Source organism: Gracilinanus agilis, chromosome 4, assembly GCF_016433145.1.
Source record: "Gracilinanus agilis isolate LMUSP501 chromosome 4, AgileGrace, whole genome shotgun sequence".
NCBI classification, from domain to species: domain Eukaryota; kingdom Metazoa; phylum Chordata; class Mammalia; order Didelphimorphia; family Didelphidae; genus Gracilinanus; species Gracilinanus agilis.
The window spans coordinates 226,253,682-226,275,085 of record NC_058133.1 but is presented as its reverse complement, the minus strand read 5'-3'; the positions used below and the strand labels follow the sequence as shown (position 1 = coordinate 226,275,085).

General features: G+C 38.6%; 1 protein-coding gene across 4 annotated transcripts in view; it reads right to left on the bottom strand.

Moving 5' to 3' along the window:
- Nucleotides 1–21,404, bottom strand: part of CENPX (centromere protein X) — a 47,087-nt gene that overhangs the window by 7,000 nt on the left and 18,683 nt on the right. The window contains exon 1 of one of the 4 annotated variants that reach the window (XM_044671667.1): nucleotides 4,259–4,285. The exons of the other annotated variants lie outside the window; for them this stretch is intronic. Within the exon in view, the coding sequence (XP_044527602.1) occupies nucleotides 4,259–4,285 (27 nt within the window). Of the gene's footprint in view, nucleotides 1–4,258; nucleotides 4,286–21,404 lie in introns of those variants that run through there. 4 annotated transcript variants of the gene reach the window in all.

Genomic DNA, 21,404 nt, shown 5'->3' with positions numbered 1-21,404 from the left:
GATTTCAAACTATACTACAAAGCAATAATCATCAAAATGATTTGGGACTAATGCAAAAATTTTGAGATACGCATAGAAGCAAACATAAAGGTAGCATAGTGTTTGATAAGCCCAGAGACCCCAATACTGAGTTAATTAATTTGCCAAAAAGTAGAATATAATCTGGCACAAATTAGGTGTAAACCAATGTCTCATACCATATAGTAAGATAAAAGCCCAAATGGAGAAATGACTTAGACATAAAGGATAATTGACTATTAATAATAATACATACATTTATATAAATAAATTAGAGAGGCAAGTATGCAATTGAAATCTATGGATAAAGGGATTTGGATAAAAGGGATATGGATAAAGATTGATTATACTACTGATGGACCTGTGAGATGGTTCCATTGTAAGAGAGGAAACTAGATATTTAAGGTATGGTCACCAGGAATCAGATTAACTCCATTCCAAATTAAAACAAACCCAAGTCAGGATGACTTTTATGGAAGTTTATTTACAATTAGGAAGGTTTAAGGTAGGGAAATTGAGAGAGAGAAACTCTGGCCTGGACCAGAGGTCCAGACCAGGTAAGAATTTAGAGGCCCCAGCAAAGGAGCACAGAGGTTAATTAAACAAGGCTTCTAGCCACAAGGCCTTTTACAATTAGAGAGGCCTCCTTGAGGCTAGAGCCTCCAGAAACGCCAAGGGAGGAGAAAGGAAGTCAGCCCAACTTAACCACATGACAATTCAGAGGGAAGTAGTCTGAAGTCTCTCCAGAGATCCTTCTACACCAAGTTCCAAGCGCCAACTGCCTCCACAGGAAGTTACCATCATATTTAAAGATAGCATCTTTCCTCACTTCCTGCATCCACCTTCAATTTCAAGTGGACAAATGGCAGCCTCAACACTGTTTTGGACTGCCCAAAGGGCAGTCCCTTGTTCTTGATTTGTTACTTACTGTCACATGTGGGTAACTAATCTTCCCCTCCCCACTAAGTTGAGTAGGGTGACATTATTTCTGATGGCTAGAGTCTAACAATGAATGAGGATGAGCTAATTCCATTTACACACCATCATTCTGGAAAGTAATTTGGAACTATACCCAAAAAAGTCACTACACTGTTGACTCAACAACACCACTAGGCAAATACCCAAAAAAGATCAAATAATGAGGAAAAGGGCTCATTTGTAAAATATATATATATATATATATATATATATATATGCCAGCTCTTTTTGTTATAGGAAGAGATTAGAAACTAAGGGATTTTTAGTTCCTCTCCATCTTTGGAGGAATGGATGTTATGGTGTACAAATGTAATAGAATATTATTGTGCCATAAGAAATGGCAAAATGAACAGTTTCAGAAAAACCTCAGAAGACCTATATGAACTGATGCAAAGTAAATTTAAAAAAAAAAGTAAAGAAAAATTAATTCTACAAAGTAAAAACAGTTTTGGGAGACTTAAGAACCCTTATCAATGAAAAGACCAACTGTCATCCAGGGGACTGAAGATTGAAGCATGCTACCTATCTCCTGACAGGATTCAAAATACAAAATAAGACATACCTTTTTAGACACAATAAATGTGACAATTTGTTTTGTTTGACAGTGTAATTCTTTTTCTCTCAATGGAAGGGCGGGAGATATAGCCAATAAAGTAAAAATAAAGAGGATCATTGAAAAAAAATTTTAATGCAGGAAAGTGGAAAGAAGCACATATAAGCAGGATGGCTTAAAAAAGCCACGTGCTGAACTTAAAACCTTGGAAAGCAAATTGTATAGAATAGAAATCTTCAGTTTCATGTACATTCTCTTCCTGATCTAAGAACATGAAAAAAGCCTATTTTATTTGGTAATTAAGTGGAGAAGAAAATCAATTTAAAGAAGGAAAGGTCAGCTATCATCTAGCTAGGTTGCCTGAGTTTGAATTTAAAAAGGAAGTTGTCCTATACTGCTGGATATGTAGAAGCAACTGGAAGCTAACATGACCAAAGTGATTTGACACACCCTTGTCTAAGTCTAGGACTATGGATGAGAAGCAAGAGAAGGGGTAAGTAAGAAAAAACTAAATTGCCCCAAGCCAATAGTAAGCAAAAATGTTTAAATGAAACAAGAAAATTTAGAAAGGCAGCTGAGGAGTTCACAGAGGGAGGAAGAATTAATGGAGTTCCTAAATGATCACATGTGAAAGGGTAACTGTTGAATCTCTTGTTGAAGAGGGTGTATGGAAAACCCAAATAGAAAGTAAAATGAAATGCTAACAAGGAAATAGATGTTTCTAAGTGAACTGAAAGAGTTGGCACACCTTTTAAACACACAATATGGGATTATTAATCTGATAAAATATACTTTAATGATCATATTTTTCTAACCAAATGGTTCCCAAATGGCCTGCCTAATAAGTTTTATCTCAAACCTTGACCTCTACATTCTAGCCAAACAAGCCTTGTTCCATCAATTCATGTCTTCTCTCCTGTTACCTGTTACACAGTTACTTATGTACATCCCTCCCCCTAGTTAGACCACATGCTCCTTTCATAATATACCTTGTATATTCAAATAAGCATTCACGCTATTGAAGAACAGTTGTGAATTTGGACATCCCAGGTCAGAAACTCCCTTAAGGAGTTACTTCAAATAAAAATCTGTCAAAGGAGGCAGATGTAGCTGAGTGGAGCAGAAAAGGATACATCTACTTCACCAGTAGGATGGATGCCCCAAACCATGGAAGCTAAAAATGTATTATTAGCACCACCTGCTGGATATTTTTGGTAAAGAACTGAATCGAAATGTTTGATTATAATAGCTAGCGTTCATATAGTGCTTTTTAAGGTTTGCAAAATTCTTTACAAATATCTCATTTAATTTTCGTAACAACCCTGAGAGGTAGCTCTTCTCAGGCATTCTCTGTATTGTGTTGAGGCTGAGGGATCTGAATTTGAGTCATCCTTACTCCAGGCCCTATCCACTGAGGCAGTGATGGGCAAACTATGGCCTGGATCTGGCCCACCGGGAATAGTTTGCCCATCACTGCACTGAGGCACCCCAGATGCCTCATGTATTGTCAGTCATAATCACTCTGTTAGTTGATTTTACTCAACTATTTAGGGGATAATGTCCTTTAGGAGGCAAAAGATGTCACTTTTTAGTTTGGGAATACCTTGGTAACAAAAGAATTAGTTAAACTAAAGGAAGTCCTGAGTGAACAGAAATGTCCATGCCAGGATTCTTGGCCTACTATGTCAGGCACTGTAAGTGCTGGTGGTACAAGGAAAGGAAAAAAGCAATTTCCCAGTCAAAAAGAGAACACAACATGTAAACAACTATACACAAAGAAGAGATACACAGGATAAATTGGAAATTTAATAGCAGAGGGAAGATACTAGAATTAAGAGGGTATGGGAGAGTTTTATTTTAGAGAGGGATTTGAGACTGGGACTTTAAAGGAAGTCGGGGGGTAAAGATGAGTAACAAGGCTATGGACCCCTTCTCAACATGTTTTTAAAGTGTACGAAATAAAATACCAAGCAAAACTAATTATATTCAAATAACTATTGAAATATTTTTTAAAAACAAGTTAACCAGATTAAGAAATGCTCCTTCAAGGGCTAGGAGGAGGTTTTAATAAGAGCTTAACAATGTGTAAATTTGTTTGGTTCCCCTATGCTTGTTGAAAGGTATTTGTTTTGTTTTTCCCAATGAGGAAGTGGAAAATAAACGGTTATTAATTGAAAAGGAAAAGAAAAAACAACAAGGACTGAGCGCTCAGGAGAAACAGAACAGGAAGAAAAAAATATCAGACAAGATGGTCTCAGGAGAGGTATCAAGCCAAGAGGCAGTAGAAGCAAATGAAAGAGAAAAGGAACCTGGTTTTTGGATTCCTGATTCATAAAACTGATGAGAAATGAACAGGCTCGGAGTGGACTCTAGCCTCCAACTCTCAAACATCTTTCTACTTCTCCTTCCTACCAACATTACCTAGTCAATGCTTCTGGCCCACCAAGAACTCAAGAGAGTCTGCCTGTAAACCAAGAATAAAATAAGACTTCTCCCTATGTTTATCCAAAAGGCCTACACATAATATTACCAATACTAAGTTCTTTCATGTCAGCCCAATCCTAAAACTGTATGGAAGTGATTTTGGTTTCCCAAAAATTATGTTAACAGAATGTAAGCCCAAATGAACTGTAAAATTTTAGTGTATAGGCCCAGAGACAATATATGCCTGTCATAAAAGGACCATAAGGGCTGCCAGCTCCTTCCTACTTTTCTTTTGACTCTAGATCCTTTCATTCTCTCTTTTTAAAAAATACTTACCTTCTGTCTTAGTATCAATTCTGGCAAGGGCTAGGCAATTGGAGTTAAGTGACTTGCCCAAAGTCACATAGCTAGGTCATGTCTGAGGCCAAATTTGAACCCAGGTCTTACTAACTTGAGGCCTGGTGCACTAACCACTTAGCAGTCTGGCTGCCCCTGGACTCTTCTTACTGTTTTCTAAGCATAGCCCTACCTAGCATTCTATACTGGAGAGGGGCTCCAGAGGCAGGTGACTGGGATAACCTTTAAGAAGGTGGAGGTTTTACTGCACTTGAAATAGAAGTGGCATATATAAATAATTATATTGTATCATAATCTGTTATATTGATTCTGCAGGAGAAAGTATCACTTTGTTATTTCCTTTAGAAGCTTTGTTCTCTTCATCTTTTTCCTATTCATAAAGTTGGCTTGAAAATTCATTTTAAAATTCACCAGTGCTTACTGCATTTTAAATCTTGAGCTTGAATCATTGGACTGACCTACTTTGGGACTGATCTAGAATGCATTTAAATTCCAAGCATAATGGGACAGGATAGGTGGCTCAGTGGATAGAGATCCAGGCCTAGAGACAAGAAGGTCCTAGGTTCAAATATGACCTCAGATACTTGCCAGCTCTATGACCCTGGGTAAGTCACTTAACCCCAAATGCCTGGCCTTTACCCGCTCTTCTGCCTTGGAACTAATACTTAGTATCCATTCTAAGAGAAGGTAAGGATTGTTTTATTTTTTTTTAATTAAAAAAATAAAAATGTTCCAAGTATAAGACTTCATATTTAATTCTTAAATGAGAGAAGAAAGAGCTGAGTAAGTGAGTGGCATGATCAGTCAGCCAACAACTATTAATTAATACTGCTATGTGCTAGGCCTGAGTTATAAAGGACTTTGAACATCCCATATTTTATAAAACTTATTTTGCCAGCCACATAGAGGACAGAATGGGGTAGGGAGAAATTTGAGGCAAGGAGACCAATCAGGAGGCTAGTGCAATAGTCCAGGTGAGAGGAATTAGAGCCCATAAAGTGGTGGTTGTATGAGTAGAGAGAAGGAGATGGATGCAAAAGCTATGGAGGTAGAAATGACAGTCTGGGAACTAACTGAATACATGGAGGGCCAGCAGAGTCTATGACACCAAGGTTGTAATCCTAGCCACCTGGAAGGATCATTGCATCCTTGGGAGAAAGAGAGACATCTGAGCTTGGAGCACCTTGGCAGAGAGTTGTTGCTCCCACACCAGCTGCCCTCCCCTTACTCTACCTGGAGGAACAGTTGAGTAAGTAGGACCTACACTGCTTCCTGGCTTTGCCTCATAAACCCACCTTGTGGAGACTGATAATGTAATTAATTTTACATTTCCAGTCAAGATGGCAACATGAAAGATTATGGAAGGGCCCAGTTCCTTCTCCCTCCCATCTGCCCCTAGCAAATAACATGCTTAGGATTCCAGATGAAACAATGATAAATAAAACTAAACAAAAAACAGAAATAATAGGTTCCTTTATGCATTCTAGAACTGTAGCAAAGAAAATGGCCAGAGACCAAAAGAGGCTTGGAGAAGAAATGAACCAGAGAAGTCAATGTAAACCCTGATAAATGTATCTGAAGTTTGCAGTCAAACAGAAGAAAATACTGAAGATAATGAAATCATGTGTGTGTTTGGTTTTTTTAAGCCCAAAGGTAAATGGTAAACCCAGAAAAGAATAATTCCACAGTAAGTACATGCAGAAACTCAGAGGGAAAAAAAATGGCTTGATCACAGGGACTCTAAAAATGACTGAATGAAATGAAGCAAGAGATAAAAAACAAGTTACAATGAAATTCGAATTCCATAGCAGAAAAACTGGAAGGAGAATAAATAACTTGCAATAGTCGGTAAGAAATATAATCAAAATTAAGACTTCAAGAAAAATAGAATAACACAAACAGAAATCAATGTCTCTGTGAGCCAATAAGAAATTTAAGAAGTCAAAAGATTGAAAAAAATGAAAAACAAATGAAACTACCATTAATAACAATTGGCATATAAAACAGGTCAAGTTCAGAAAATTTAGGCATCATCAGACTACCTGAAAACCTTACCAAACAAAAATCTGGATAGCCTTTTTATGTTATTTATTTGTTTTTAGTTTTTATTTTGAATATTTTCCCATAGTTACATGTTTCATGTTCTTTCCCTCTCCCCCAAACCCCAACACATAATTTCACTGGGTTTTATATGTATCATTGATTAAGACCTAATTCCATATTATTGATAGTTGGACTAGAGTTATCATTTAGTGTCTACATCCCCAATAATATCCCCATCAGCCCATGTGTTCAAACAGTTGTTTTTCTTCTGTGTTTCTCCTCCCACAGTTCCTCCTTTGAATGTGGCTAGTTTTCTTTCTCATAAGTCCCTCAGCCTTGCTCTGGATTCTTGCATTGCTGCTAGTAGAGAAGTCCATTATGTGGATAGCCTTTTTCAATAAATTATTAAGGAAAAATGCCCAAATTCATCAGAACCACAGAGAGATAGAAAGAATATACCAGTTACCCTCTGAAAGAAACTCCAAAATGAAAACTCCCAGGACTGTCTTAGCCAAAATCAAGCTCTTCCACATAAAAGGAGAAAATAGTTCAAGTGGTCAGAAAGAATTCAAATATCACTGAACCACATTTAGGATCACACAAGACTGTACTAGAAATATATTATAAAAGGGAAAATATAAAAGCTTACAATCAGAGATAACACATCATAAAAAAACTAGAGAGGAAATTGATCACTACTAGAATAGGGCTTTCAAACATTCAAAATGAAAAACTAGGGGTGAGTAGAAATTTTGAAATGCAAACTTTAGTCACAAAAAACCTGGAAAGTTAAAAACATCTGTGGAATTTGAATTGACTAAATAATGATAAAGTATACCAGAGACAGATGCAAAAGCTACAGTGGAGGTAGAAATGACAAGATCTAGCATCTAACTGGATATGTGGAGTAAGAGCAGAATCTAAGATGACATCAAGGTCACCAACCATTCAAAGAGAATAAGAGACAAGAAACAAGTCTCTTCAGAATCCCATTGTTCTTCTAAGAAGAAGGAATGAACATGTAAATAAGGAAAAATACTTTAATGAAAAGGGGAAGAAAGGGAAGGAACTTACTATTTCAAATAACTGGGGTGCTTAAAAAGAATAGACAAACATGGAAAAAGGGTTGAGGGGGTGCATAGTCTAGTTGTGTACAGACATCTGACAAAGGCATAATGCCCATGTCCAGAGGTAGGCTTTCCCTGTCATTTAAAAGCTATATCTCATTCTTTGTGACACCGTCTGACGCTTACCATATCAAAAACCTACCAATTCTTTTTTTTCTTAAGCAAGTGTTAATGATATAGAAACCTGTGGCTTCTGTATAATATGCAAGTCTTTGGCTTTTCCCATTTCTTTTTCCTAAGCTATACTTTCCCATGTATTTCTTCCCATCCTTTTCTTTTTTTCACTTTTGTATTAAAATCACTAAGTACCAGAGCATAATTTAATCTGAAAGGTATTCATGCTCAGGAACTAATGTTGATACATGTTATAATTATTTTCATGGTGGTCTTTTTGCAAATACTTATAATTAGTACTGAAATATGTAATGACTAAATGGGGGTCAGCAAGGTGGTGCAGTGCATGGGGCACCGGACCTGAAGTCAAGAAGATCTGAGTTCAAATCCATTCTCAGACACTTACAAGCTATGTGACTGGGCAAATCACTTAACCCCTATTTGCCTCAGTTCTCGGGACATACTGAAGAAGGAAATGGAAAAGCACTCCAAAATCTTTGCCAAGAATGGGGTCAAGTAGAATCAGACATGACTGACCACCAATGATGACGACCAAATGTCCCATGAGATACATGAGATCACCATTTTAATTGTTTGTGGGAGGACCCATGAGCCATCCTTTCCTTGCACTGCAATTTCTTTCTTCTGGTTTCATTTACAGCATTGAATTTTACTGTTAGCGCTCTAAAGTTTGTTGATTTTCTTTTAAAACCCTTACCTTCCATAATAGAATCAATACTGTATATTCCAAGGCAGAAGAACAGTATGGGCTCGGAATCAGAGGTTAAGTGATTTGCCCAGGGTCACACAGCTAGGAAGTGTCTGAGCCCATATTTGATCCCAGAACCTCCCATCTCTAGGTCAGGATCTCAGTCCACTAAGTGAACCACCTTCTGTCCCTCTGTTGATGGTTTAAAAGCTTCTCTATCTCCTTGCCCAACAAACCACTGCCACTGTCACTCCAGAAACACAAGAAGACCACATAGAACTAATGGCCCTTTTTTTCATTTTTCCCCATTTCATTATTGCAACAGCCAAAAAATGTTCACCACCAAGTATCCAGCCTACTGGTAATGTGACTCTCCATAACTAATTAATCATTGTTAGTTCTTAGAAAATAGATTTGGTTTATTGCAGGGGGAGAAGGAAGGCTCTTGGAGGAGACCATGAGAGGCTTCAAAGAGCCAAGAAGTACATTCTACGTGTAAGGGGGAAAAACCTATGGAAAAGAGAATGGCATACTGAATTCTAGCAATATCTACTAGATCAATTTGACTGGAATGCAGAGAACATGAAGAAAGGAAGATGAAATAATTCTGAAGGAGTAGATGGAAGCCAGATTGTGGTGAGCTAAATTTAAATTACATGTGAGAGAAGAAATCAAAGCTATGAAAAAAAGTTCTAAATTACTATTTTCTTTAAACCTTTGCCTTCTGTCTTAGTATTAATTTTAACACAGAAAAGGAGCAAGGGCTAGGCAAACAAAGTGAAGTGACTTGTCCAGGGGTCACACAGCTAGGAAGTATCTCCCTAGCTGCTCCTTTACTTTTTTAGTTTATGATTAATTAGAAAAATTCAATTTGAAACAACTCTGAGCTACCACCTCACACCTATTAGATTAGCTAAAATGACAGAAAAGGAAAATGACACATGCTGGAGGGAATATGGAAAAATAGAGAACCGAATTGAACCAGTTGGTAGTCATGAACCAGGTGGTAGTTATGAACCAATCCAAACATTCTGGAGAACAATTTGGAACTATTCCCAAAGAGTTTTATAACTATACACCTAGCAATATTACTACAAGGTCTGTAACCCTAAAAAGATCAAAGGAAAAAAGAAAAGGCCCTATATAGATTAACAAAAATATTTATAGTAGCTCTTTTTTGTATTGGCAAAGAATTGGAAATTAAGGGGGTGTCCATCAATTAGGGAATGATTGAACAAGTAGTATATGATTGTAATGGAGTTCTGTTGTGCTATAAGAAATGATGTACAGGATGATTTCAGAAAAACCTGGGAAGTCTTATATAAACTAATATAAAGTGAAGTAAGCAGAACCAGGAGAACAGTAATAGCAATATTGTCACATTCAATTGTGAATGACTTAGCTATTTTTAGCAACACAATGATCTAAGACAATCCAAAGGACCCATGATAAAATCTGCTATAAACCTCCAGAGAAAGAACTCTTAAGTGCAGCCTAAAAAATACTTTTTTCACTTAAAAAAAAAATCCCAGTCTAAGAAGTTTGTATCTTATCCTAGAAGCAAAAGGTCAAAGATATGTTGTAGTCAGCAACATACTTGAGAAGATGATTTTGGCATTTATGTAGTGTTGTACCCAAATTTTAATACCTAACCCTGGTTCGATCATGGCCGGAGGAAGAATCACACTGACAATGCAATATGCAAGAAGAGGCTCATTCTTTACTAGCAATAATAGCTAGGGTCCCTAGGCAGAGAGGCATGCCTGAACGACCCCTTGGAATTCTCAGCCAAGAGTTTATATAGAAATGTTTGGGGAGGGGGGTTGGTACATACATAATTATCAAGGTGGTGTCAGGGACAGGTGGTCAGGAAGCATCTGGGGTGGGGGGGTTTCAGGGTTAGGGGTCAGGAAGCATTTGGCAAACATACATTAAGTAGGCAAATATTGTTAAGCAGGCAAACATAGACAAACATTCCTCAAGAAGGTTAATATCCATCAGATAAGATAGCTTCAGTTTTAGGTTTATGATAGGGGGAGATAAGGAAGACTGTGCTGGGAAACCTTGGGGGCTGGGGGTAGCTTGTCCAGGCCAGAAATAGTTCAGTAGACTGCCAGACTGATTTTTAAATCCAACATTCCCTTCTTTTTCTTTTGATCCTGAGGAATCATCCTCAGGTGGTCCTTTAAAGATTGGTGTCAGCACACGCTGTATCAAGGGTGGGGGTTGTCAGGTGATACTGATGCAGGACCATAAGCTAAATGGTGTTAATTCATTCCTTTACAAAAGCTCCTAGGTGGTTAAGAATAAGGGGAAGGGTACATAGTGGAAGCAAAGGAATTTTCCTGCCTATAGTTTCCCTGGAAAAAAAACAACTTTTTCACTATGGAGGTACAATGTTCTATGCTGTCTCTGGGGTACAATGTCCCACAATGTCCCATGCCGTCTCCCCTCTCCTCCTCCAAATGTCTAAGGGAAGAGGGTCGATGGTTTCCACCTTCTATAGCTTCTTCAAGCTGAGAAGGGGCGTAGAATCTCTGAGAGGGGGAACAGGAGGAGGAGCTGTGGGCACAGGGTCTTCAGAGGCACCTCTGCAGCGAATGCCAGGGTCCTGAAGGCTTGGAGATCAGAGACTGTTTCCCCAGACTGACAGACAGGTCAAAAGGGGAGCATCCATCCCTAAGGCAGAAGTATAGAACCTAGGACTAGGGCAAAAACTAGAACACCAGATACAAAAAAAGAAAATTAGCACAATAGAAACTGATACTAAACATTAACATTTGGGTATCTTAGCGAACAGATTTTATCCCCAGAAATCATCCTCTGACGGGAATTAAACCTTTTAGGAAATTTGATCCCTAAGTTGTTTGCAGAATTGGCATGCGATGTTTCTGTTAAAAAAATATATCCTTTTGCAAAGCCCACATTAATATGGCATCTATAAGTACTTGAATAACAACACTTTACAAATAAATTTCTTTATCCCAGATTCTGGAGGAAATCCAGAAAGCCCTGGGTTATTTCCAGGGTCAAGATCCAAACTTCAGCTGTGGTAAATTAAGGCTTCAAGCTACAAGTCATCTATCACTAAACTTCACCTACTTCTCAAAGTGTGTTCCCTAACAATTTGATAATTTTCAATTATTAACCTAATAGGTTATTTGGGGAGATGGAAACATTAATTTTACAACTTGCATTAAGTGCTGATTATGGTGGGAACTTGCTCCAAAAGGGAAGGCATATATGTGTCCCAAGGGACACATAGTGAGGGGCTCCATGTATAGGCCAAAGCTTTCACTGGCTCATGCCATCCTTGTGTCACTCAAGCATTAGTAGCCTAGATGGTCCGAAGAGGTCCAGTCCAAGTTGAGCCCTAGAATTGCCTCTCTAACCATCACAGAATATTCTCTGTCTTTTGTACTATATCACTATTGGATCCCAGAAGCCTTTTCCTTCCTTAAAAGACAAGTCTTTCCCATTACAGCTCAAAGAAATTCTGCTAAGCAGCAGTCTGAAAACAATTTCCATACTCTCAAACAAGCCTTTCACATCCCTACCAGGCTGATCACTCAGTTATTCTTACATATTTTGGCAATAATTAACATATCACACTTTAGTCACAAAACCTGAATTAAGGAACAAGGAGTGCTGGACTGAGTAGCTCCACAGTAAATATAAATCAGGGCTGTATCGTCTCCTGTACCTGGGCCATCTGAAAGACTAAGACAAGCCATACAGGAATCTCTTCAGTGTAACTTTCAAGAGAAATTCCAGAACTATTTATGATTTTCCCAACACCATATACACTAACTTTAGAAATTATCCCTAGGTCAGGGATCCAATTAAAAGAGTAAAACATCTGTCTATTCTCTTTCACCTCCCTATCTGTTCTCTTTCATCTCTCCTTCTCTCTCCTTCTTCTCTCTTTTTCCCTCAAACCCTCTGCTTAAAAAGCAGAACACAACTTCCATTTACCCATCACGAATCTGCATACTCAGGACATCCAAGTCTCTCTTCTGTATTCAAACACAACACACCTTACCTCTTCACTTTCTCTGACTCTCTATTACCATCACAAAAATAAACATATCATTTGGTATCCCTTCAAATGCTAATCAATAACTTCCAAGAATTGAGACACTGTAACTTTAGCATAGTGCTCATTATAAGATTCAGTTCATAGTACAAATTGGTAAACTGAGGTAACCACTGAGTATTGAACAAAACCCATGGTACAGTACAGGTTTACAATGAGCTTTTGCTTACATTCAAACAACACTTAAAGCACATGTTTTAGCAACAATTTACATAAAAGTCATACTTAAAGGAATATCATAAAGCATGTAGTATTACAAGGTCTATTTTCAATTATAAGATTTGAAACCTTTTAAGCACTATAAACCTTAAAGAAAGCCTTTTGACCAGCAGGCTGCTTATCTATTTTCAAGACCAGGAAGTGAAATGTAATAATGAAGTTAGTCAATTTTAATACACTGAGATGAAAAACCATTTATGATAACTTTAAACCTAAAAAAATATTTTTGATCAATTTAAACAGATACACCTCTGACCACACCTTGATAGCCTAAGCCCAGAGGATCTCAGACAGACCACCCCACTCACTAAATGCCTGAGTGCAAGGAGTCATGTCCACACTTTTTGAAAAGGATACTTCTAAGCTAAACTTGGAGTCCTCTCATCCTCAGGGCCTCCTTCCCGAACTCAGGGGTTCACCATTTGCACCCCTATAACAACTGTACTGCTAAAAAAGGAACCTGTTTTACAAGATATCCATGACTATTCTATCAGCTTTTACTTGCTTGAACATCTCTTTAAAACTCTGAAGTATACAATTAAAATATACTCATCTTTAAACTCTTTAAGATCTTATTTATGTACTGTGTTGCTATATCAGTATCAAAGTGGAACAATTAAAAGTATTTCTTTCTTTCTTCTTCCTATTTGCAAGGAAGGGTTTATGAGCAATTTACCCTAAGGCTGCCTGGCTTGATTTAGGTTTTTATGACTTAACAACCTTGTCTCTTATCTCTCTTTACCAAGTGAGATCACCTACAATTTAAAATTTAGCATGTACCAAAATCTTCATAATAAATTATTTTCAACAAACTTTAGTTTGAACTCCACAACTTCCAAATAACTTTAAGCCCTTTAGCAATCTTTCAGTATGTAAACAACTGAATTTCAAAGCCATTTACTTTTATTCCTTTCAGACCTCTGTTTAAACAGAATAGAACCTCAGTTTCCTTTTACCTCAAAGCATTGCTTACATAACTGATTAAATTCCATCAATATTATTCTGATTTACCATTTGTTCTATTTTGCACTAGAACTCATACTCACTCTGATCTCCTCTGGCTTCTCCTCCTTTACCATCATTGCAAAAAGAGGAAAGGTACTATATTTAATTGTATGTAATCCTATTAGCTTCCTGGGCTGGTCAAATTTTCTCTTGTTAATTTCATACAGTTTGCACATCATATATTCTTAACCTATTGAAAACTTAATTCTCTTTATAGTCCAAATGCATACATATTTTGTATTCATTCATCATTACTTTCTAGCAATTTGAGTCTAAATACATGTTAATCTCTAGATCACAAATTCCTTCTTATACACTGCACACATTTTTACCAAATTTTCAGTGTCTGTATTATTAAAATCCATGCACAGATTAACCACTTTAAAAACTTCTTGTGTATAATATGATTACATGTTGCTAGTTCTGACAGCACATACATTAAAAGAACATCTCATTTTAAAATCCCAAGTTTAAATTCTAGAATAAGTTCTCAATAATAACATTACAACTTTTTCTGAATGACTTTTACATCTACAAAGTAGCCAATACAATTTTTGACCTTATAGAATAAACATTTCCTCTCTGTGTCAGACTGGCTATTAACCACATTTAGACAATTCTCAATTCACTAAAACCAAGACTTAACAAACTTCTAACCATGAGTTTTTGTGCTCAATAAAATCTGGTTAATATTTCACATTTGACTGACAGTTACCACAATAAATAAAATTACATTGTATCATATCAACATCATTAGCAATCCTCAACACTTAAAATCAGATCTTAAGTGAAAATGCTTCCAATTGTGGAGTAAAATCTCCCTTTTCTGCTCTGAATTTTTCTCTTTTTTACTCCCTTGGGGGCCGATCCAAAGGAAGAAAGAGGAAAAATCATTGAACAGATATTTGCTTTTGTCCTCTGCTGAGGATTTTTGACTGTGGGAAGTTCAATCTTTCAACTCCCCCTCTTTTTTGTAATGTCCAATTTAAGAATACATAGAGACAAGACTGTGACAAAGACAACAATAAACAAAAACATACAACCTTATGACAAGCATGCTTTAAAAGGAAAAAATCAGTTCTTTAGGATCCATGGTTAAAAAGAAAATACTTGCTGTGAGAAAGCTCATTAAAACAGTTGCAGCACACTGCCCCTTCAACTGAGGGTACTCAGGTACAGCAATCAGCCATCTGATTGGCTGAGCTGACTTCCTTGTCCCCTAACTTTTCCTGTGCTTTACACTCTGATTGACCTAACCAGTCTCTCTCTTTGGCTGTGATTTCTAACAAAATGCTTCTTGTAGCACCTAAACAAACTGCTATCCTTTTCCAGTGGGGGTTAGAAGTGAGCTGTTCATTAGGCTGGCTGTGTTTCTTAAGGAAAGAACTTTGAACTTTCAAATCCTCTCTTATTCAGATGTTAAATCTGCCCCCAGGTCTGAGAGGTTTATTTAGAATCCTCTCCCTATTCAAATATTGTCTGCTGCCTGAGTAGCACAATTCCTCCAGTCTGAACTGTTAAGTCTGCAGCCCCGGCGGCACAGTTTCTCCAGTCTGGGAGGTTAGAAATGTAGACTGGGAAGGGGAATTGCAGAATGTTTGCAGTTTTCCTCTCTAAATTCGCCTTGAAGCTGGGGAAACCAGCAAGCACCAGTTTGATTCTCCCTGGCTGATGATAAGGACAGAAATAACACCAAAGACACAGACCCAGCCAGGACACACAAAAGACGAACTAAGGACGGTTTAAACCTGACAGATTCCAGACTGGCCAAGACAACACAAGACAAAGGTGCTCACACTCACGCTCACTTGCCTGGGGGAGCCCAGACAGATCCCAAACAATTAATGTGGGGATCCTGCCTCAGTCCTCTCTCTCCTCCCCACCTCCAGGGCGTCCACTGGCCTTCCTCAGGGGACTCGAACCCCTGACTTGGGGCCTCAATCCCCAAGAAAATCCGGCTGGACTCGAACCAACCAGACAGACTCCAAAGACAGGACTCGAACCTTTTGCTTTGGGGTCCTGTGAGGCCTCAAACCTCACCAGTTCCCGTAGTAATTCCAAGGGAATAGGGAGATCAATTGGTCTACGTGGCCTGCCAATCACACACAGCACTTGCTCCCAGGGTTTGTCCTCATGGATCAAAGGAACTGCGTACTTTCCCCAGTCCTCTCTCAGAAACAGGTAGAAAGGGCGCCCGTGGCTTGTAAGCTTGGCTTAGGTTCCTCCGTATCAATCCCAGAGCGGCAGGGCAAGCTGAACCACTTAGCTGTATGCTTACCAGGGCATCACCTTCCCCATCAGATCAATCACACATCCACACACATGCAGAAGGGAGCCTGTGTAGGCTCCCTCCTCATACAATGCAAGCACACAATCACACAACCACATGCACAGGCCACTCAACCCCAGATCTCCTCACCCTCTTGGCTCTTCTGGCAGTGGGTCTTTTCCTGGCCATGAGAGACGAGCCCCCATATGTTGTACCCAAATTTTAATACCTAACCCTGGTTCGATCATGGCCGGAGGAAGAATCACACTGACAATGCAATATGCAAGAAGAGGCTCATTCTTTACTAGCAATAATAGCTAGGGTCCCTAGGCAGAGAGGCATGCCTGAACGACCCCTTGGAATTCTCAGCCAAGAGTTTATATAGAAATGTTTGGGGAAGGGGGTTGGTACATACATAATTATCAAGGTGGTGTCAGGGACAGGTGGTCAGGAAGCATCTGGGGAAATAGTTCAGTAGACTGCCAGACTGATTTTTTAAATCCAACAGTAGAAGAGAGAGTGGAATTGGGAAGACCAATTAAGAACTAATGTAATATGCCAAGAGAGAGGTGGTAAGGGTCTCAGTATAACGGCTATGTGAACAGAAAGGATATAGATACAAGAAATGTTGAGAGCAAGGGAGGGTAAAGAGTCCTAGATGACTCTTAAAGCTGCCAATGTAGGTAACTAGAAATATAAGATAACAGATATGAAGATGGAAAGTACTTTAAAAGTCATGTAGTTCGAAAAATAATTCATTTTACAGATAAAGAACTGAGGCCCAGCCAGGTAAGCTGATTTGTCCAAATTTACATTGGTAATTTCAGGGGTTTTCTGAACCCACATCTTCTGACTTCAGGGCTAGTGGTCTTTCTACCAGACATTAACGTAGGCTCTCCAATGTACCCACCCATCCTCATGCCCCAAGATATAAGGAAATTTAGACAAAGAATTGTTCTAAAGGGAAGAGATAACAAATTTCATTTTGGACATGTTGAGTTTGAGATGCCTCTGATGTTATTAATTTGTAGATGTCAGATACAAGTCTCAGGTTCAAGAGAAATATTAGAAATGGATACATATAAAGAGAAATTTTAGGAATTATCAGCACAAAGACAATATCTAGAGACCATAGGAACTGAGATTACTAAGAAAAACAATGGTGAGAAGAAAAGATAGCCAAGCCTGGGGCAGGAGAGAGAGGTGGGGAATACCCTCAATAGAAGAAACTAAGGATTAGTTAAGAGAGAAAAAAAATCCAGAGAGAACAGGGGCATCTAGATAACAGAGTGGATAGAACACTAGGTCTGAAGGACCTGACTTCAAAAGACTTCTTAGCTGCATGACCCTAAGCAAGTTACTTAACCCCAATTGCCTACCCCTTGTCCTTCTATATTAAGAGTTGTTACTAAGACAAAAAGTAAATATTTTTAAAATCCAGAGAAAAGAGTGTTATATCTACATATGAAAACACATATGTCCAGAGAGAGGTCAAGTAGATGTTGAAGTGAAGTCAATAAGATTTGCTAATTGGTTGGCAGTGGGGTAGATGGAGAAGAGTCTCAGATGATTCTGAGTTTGTGAAGAATGGCCAACAGAAATGGGGGAAGGTGTGAGAGAGAGATAATGAATTCTGCTAACTTCTAGAGTTCAATATGCCTATAAGTCATTCAGAGCAGTTGAAAATGCTGGATTGGAGCGCAAGGCCAAGATTAGAGCTGGATATATAGACTGGGGTGGGGACCATAGTTTTTAGTTAATGAGGCCTGTTCAGAGCTGCAATATTGAAGGTGGGGAAAAAAAAGTTTATAAAGGTGGCCAGAGGAAGACAGGACAGATGATGATCCAGGCACAAGAACCTCACAAGAAGGGGTCAGATAGATAGGAAAAGAACCAGAACACTGTAATACTAGCCAAGGGAGGAAAAAGTTCCAGAAGGAGCGAGAGAAGAGAATGAAGACTGAGGAAAGGCCATTAGATTTAGCAGTATAAAGATAACTGATATTTGCTAAGAAAGCAGATTCAACTTGAGTGGTAGAGTCTAAAACAAGATAGTAAGGGATTGAGAAATCCATGATTAGACACATACATCAAAGGTGTCAAGCATGAGCTCCCCAGGTGGCATTGGTATGCAAAACTCCAGAAGGTGGCCAGAACCATATTAAAATGTAATTGGAGGGTTCCGTGTTAAGATGGCGGCAAAGTAAAAAGCAGCTGCTTGACTTCTCCTAACCCACGCATATAGGACTCCTCAAGAAGACATAAAAACAAATCCAGAGGAAAGAAGGGACTCCACTACAGGGCGCAGCATTGGAGGTACATGGAAACGGGGCATTTCCATGCTATAAAGGGGTGAAACAGCTCCCACGAAAACACGAGTGGAGCAACCCCCTCCACCACCCCACACCACCTACCGCGCCAAAGCCAGCGCACGGGAGTCGGAGCAGGTTTGGGGCACCCATTGGGTCATTGGCAGCTCACCAGGGCTTGTTCCTGGGAGCAGCAAGACTTGGGACCCCCCGGGGAGGCTGAGGAACTCACAGACTCTGAGCACAGACTCTGAGCGCAGACCCTGAGCCCACACCCTGAGCCCAGGCACAGGCGAAGGGGCTGACACAGGCGCTGGCTGAGGCACGGATTAAAGCTCGGACTAGGGCCGGACGAAGGGGCTGATCCTGAGTGCAGGAGTGGACCTTGAGTGGGGACCCAGTGCAGAAAGGTGCTTCACTGTGGAAGCAGCTCCCTGAGACTGTTAAAGGAGCTTCAGGCAAAAGAACGAGCAAGGAGACCACCAGGAGGCTTGTCCCAAAACGACTATACCTGAGACCTCAGGAATCTCTAAAGAGCCACAAACAGATCCTGGGCACGAGCATAAAGCTGAGAGGGAACTCAGCTTAATATGGCAAACGATCAGGAAAACCAGAAGAGAAAGATGAAGAAGAAAAAACCTTTAACACTGGACAACTTTTACACAGAAAAAATCTAGACAACAGAGGAAGCAACTGAGGAGAACAAACAATCCAAACCTTTCCAAAACAATGAAAACGGGTCACAAGGTCTTGAAGAGTTCAGATCTGAGATCATGAGAAAGATGGAAGAGATCTGGCAAGAAAATAACAGTTTAAAAGGCAGAATTTCACAATTGGAAAGTGAGGCAAGTAAATCAAAGACCAGAAATGACCAGATTGAAAAGGAAAACCAAAAGATTGTAGCCAAAAACCAGTCTCTAAAGGCTAGAATTGAGGAATTAGAAAAAGATGCCCCGAAATCAAAAGAATTAATAAGCAAATTGGAGACCAAAATCAAACAGCTGGAAAACAGGAGACCAAACTGAATAGGAAAATCAAAACAAGAATTGGGCAAGTAGAAGCCAATGATCTCTCAAGACAGCAAGATCAAATAAAACAAAGTCAAAAGACAGATAATATAGAAGGAAACATGAAATATCTCAATGAGAAACTGATAGATCAAGAAAACCGGTCTAGAAGAGACAACCTGAAAATCATTGGTCTTCCTGAAAAAGCAGAAATTAATAGAAATTTGGACTACATACTAAAAGAAATTATTCAGCAAAATTGCCCTGAAGTTCTACAACAAGAGGGCAATATAGACATTGAAAGGATCCATAGATCACCCTCTACACTAGACAATGAGAAGACAACCCCCAGGAATATAATAGCTAAATTCAAGAGCTTCCAACTAAAAAAAAAAATATTACAAGAAGCCAGAAAGAGACAATTCAGATATCAAGGAGCACCAATCAGGATCACAGAGGATCTGGCAGCCTCCACACTAAAAGACCGCAAGGCTTGGAATATGATATTCAGAAAGGCAAGAGAACTGGGTTTACAACCAAGGATCACCTACCCATCAAAACTGACTATATTCTTCCAGGAGAAAGTTTGGGCATTCAACAAGATAGAAAATTTCCAAGCATTTGCACAGAAAAGACCAGAACTAAATGGAAAATTCGATATCCAACCACAAAAATCAAGAGAAACATGAAAAGGTAAATAAGAAATAGAAGGGAAAGTAAGAAAACTCATATTTTTTAAATTTGCCTCTTTAAGGGCTTCAATAAGATCTAATTATTGGTACTCTTATGTGGGGAAATGTTATGTATAATTCTCTGTACTGAACTCTGTTCACCATTATAGCATTCACTATTATAATAATTAGAAGAATTATTCATAGGGAGAGGTTGGAATACCAAATGGTCTAAGATAGTATGGGTGGGAAGGAAAAAGGAGGATGAATAGTAGAGGACACCAAGAGAATCTTGAAGGAATAAGAAAAATAGGATATTCTATTACACACAAAGAGGGCATGGGAAGGAGAAGGGATGAATACTATTATAAGAAGGAGAGGAAGAGAGCATTAAGAGGTAATATTTACACCTTACTCTCAGTGTAATTAACCCTGAGAGGGAAGAATAGTTATATCCATTGGGATATAAAACTCTATCTAACCCTACTGAGAAAGTCAGAAGGGATAAACCAAGGGGAGCATGGGAGTGGGGAGGTCAAAAAAAAAGGAGGGGAGAAGAAGGGGGAGGGAATTCATTAGGCCTTTAAAAACAAAAAGAGGGGAATAATAAGGGAGGGGATAGAAAGGGAAGTTAATCAAGGGAGGGGATAAGGGATATTGGCTTAAAGCAATCCACTGGTTTAAAAGGAAATAGTTTAAGAAGAAGGGATAGGAATAGGGGAGGATACGAAAATGTCAGTAAATGCACAACTGACAAATATAACTCTGAATATGAATGGGATGAACTCGCTCATAAAACGGAAGCAAATAGCAGAGTGGATCAGAAACCAAAATCCTACCATATGTTGTCTACAAGAAACACATATGAGGCGGGTAGACATACACAAGTTTAAGGTTCAGGGCTTGAGCAAAATCTTTTGGGCATCAAATGAGAAAAAGAAGGCAGGAGTGGCTATTATGATTTCTGACAAAGCCAAAGTAAAAATAGATATGATTAAAAAAGACAGGGAAGGTCATTACAACCTGATTAAAGGCAGTATAAACAATGAGGAAATAACATTGCTCAATATGTATGCACCAAGTGGTACAGCATCCAAATTCATAAAGGAGAAACTGGCAGAGCTCAAGAAAGAAATAGATAGTAAAACCATACTAGTGGGACATCTAAATATTCCTCTTTCAGATCTAGATAAATCAAACCGAAAAATAAATAAGAAAGAGGTAAGAGAGGTGAATGAAGTCCTAGAAAAATTAGATTTAATTGATATGTGGAGAAAAATAAATAGACAAAAAGGAATACACCTTCTTTTCAGCTGCACATGGTACATTCACAAAGACTGACCATGTGATAGGGCATAGTAACGTTGCATACAAATGCAAAAGAGCAGAAATAATAAATGTAACTTTCTCAGATCATAATGCAATAAAAAAATAATTAGTAAGGGCACCTGGACAGGCAAATCAAAAACTAATTGGAAATTAAATAATATGATTCTCCAAAACCA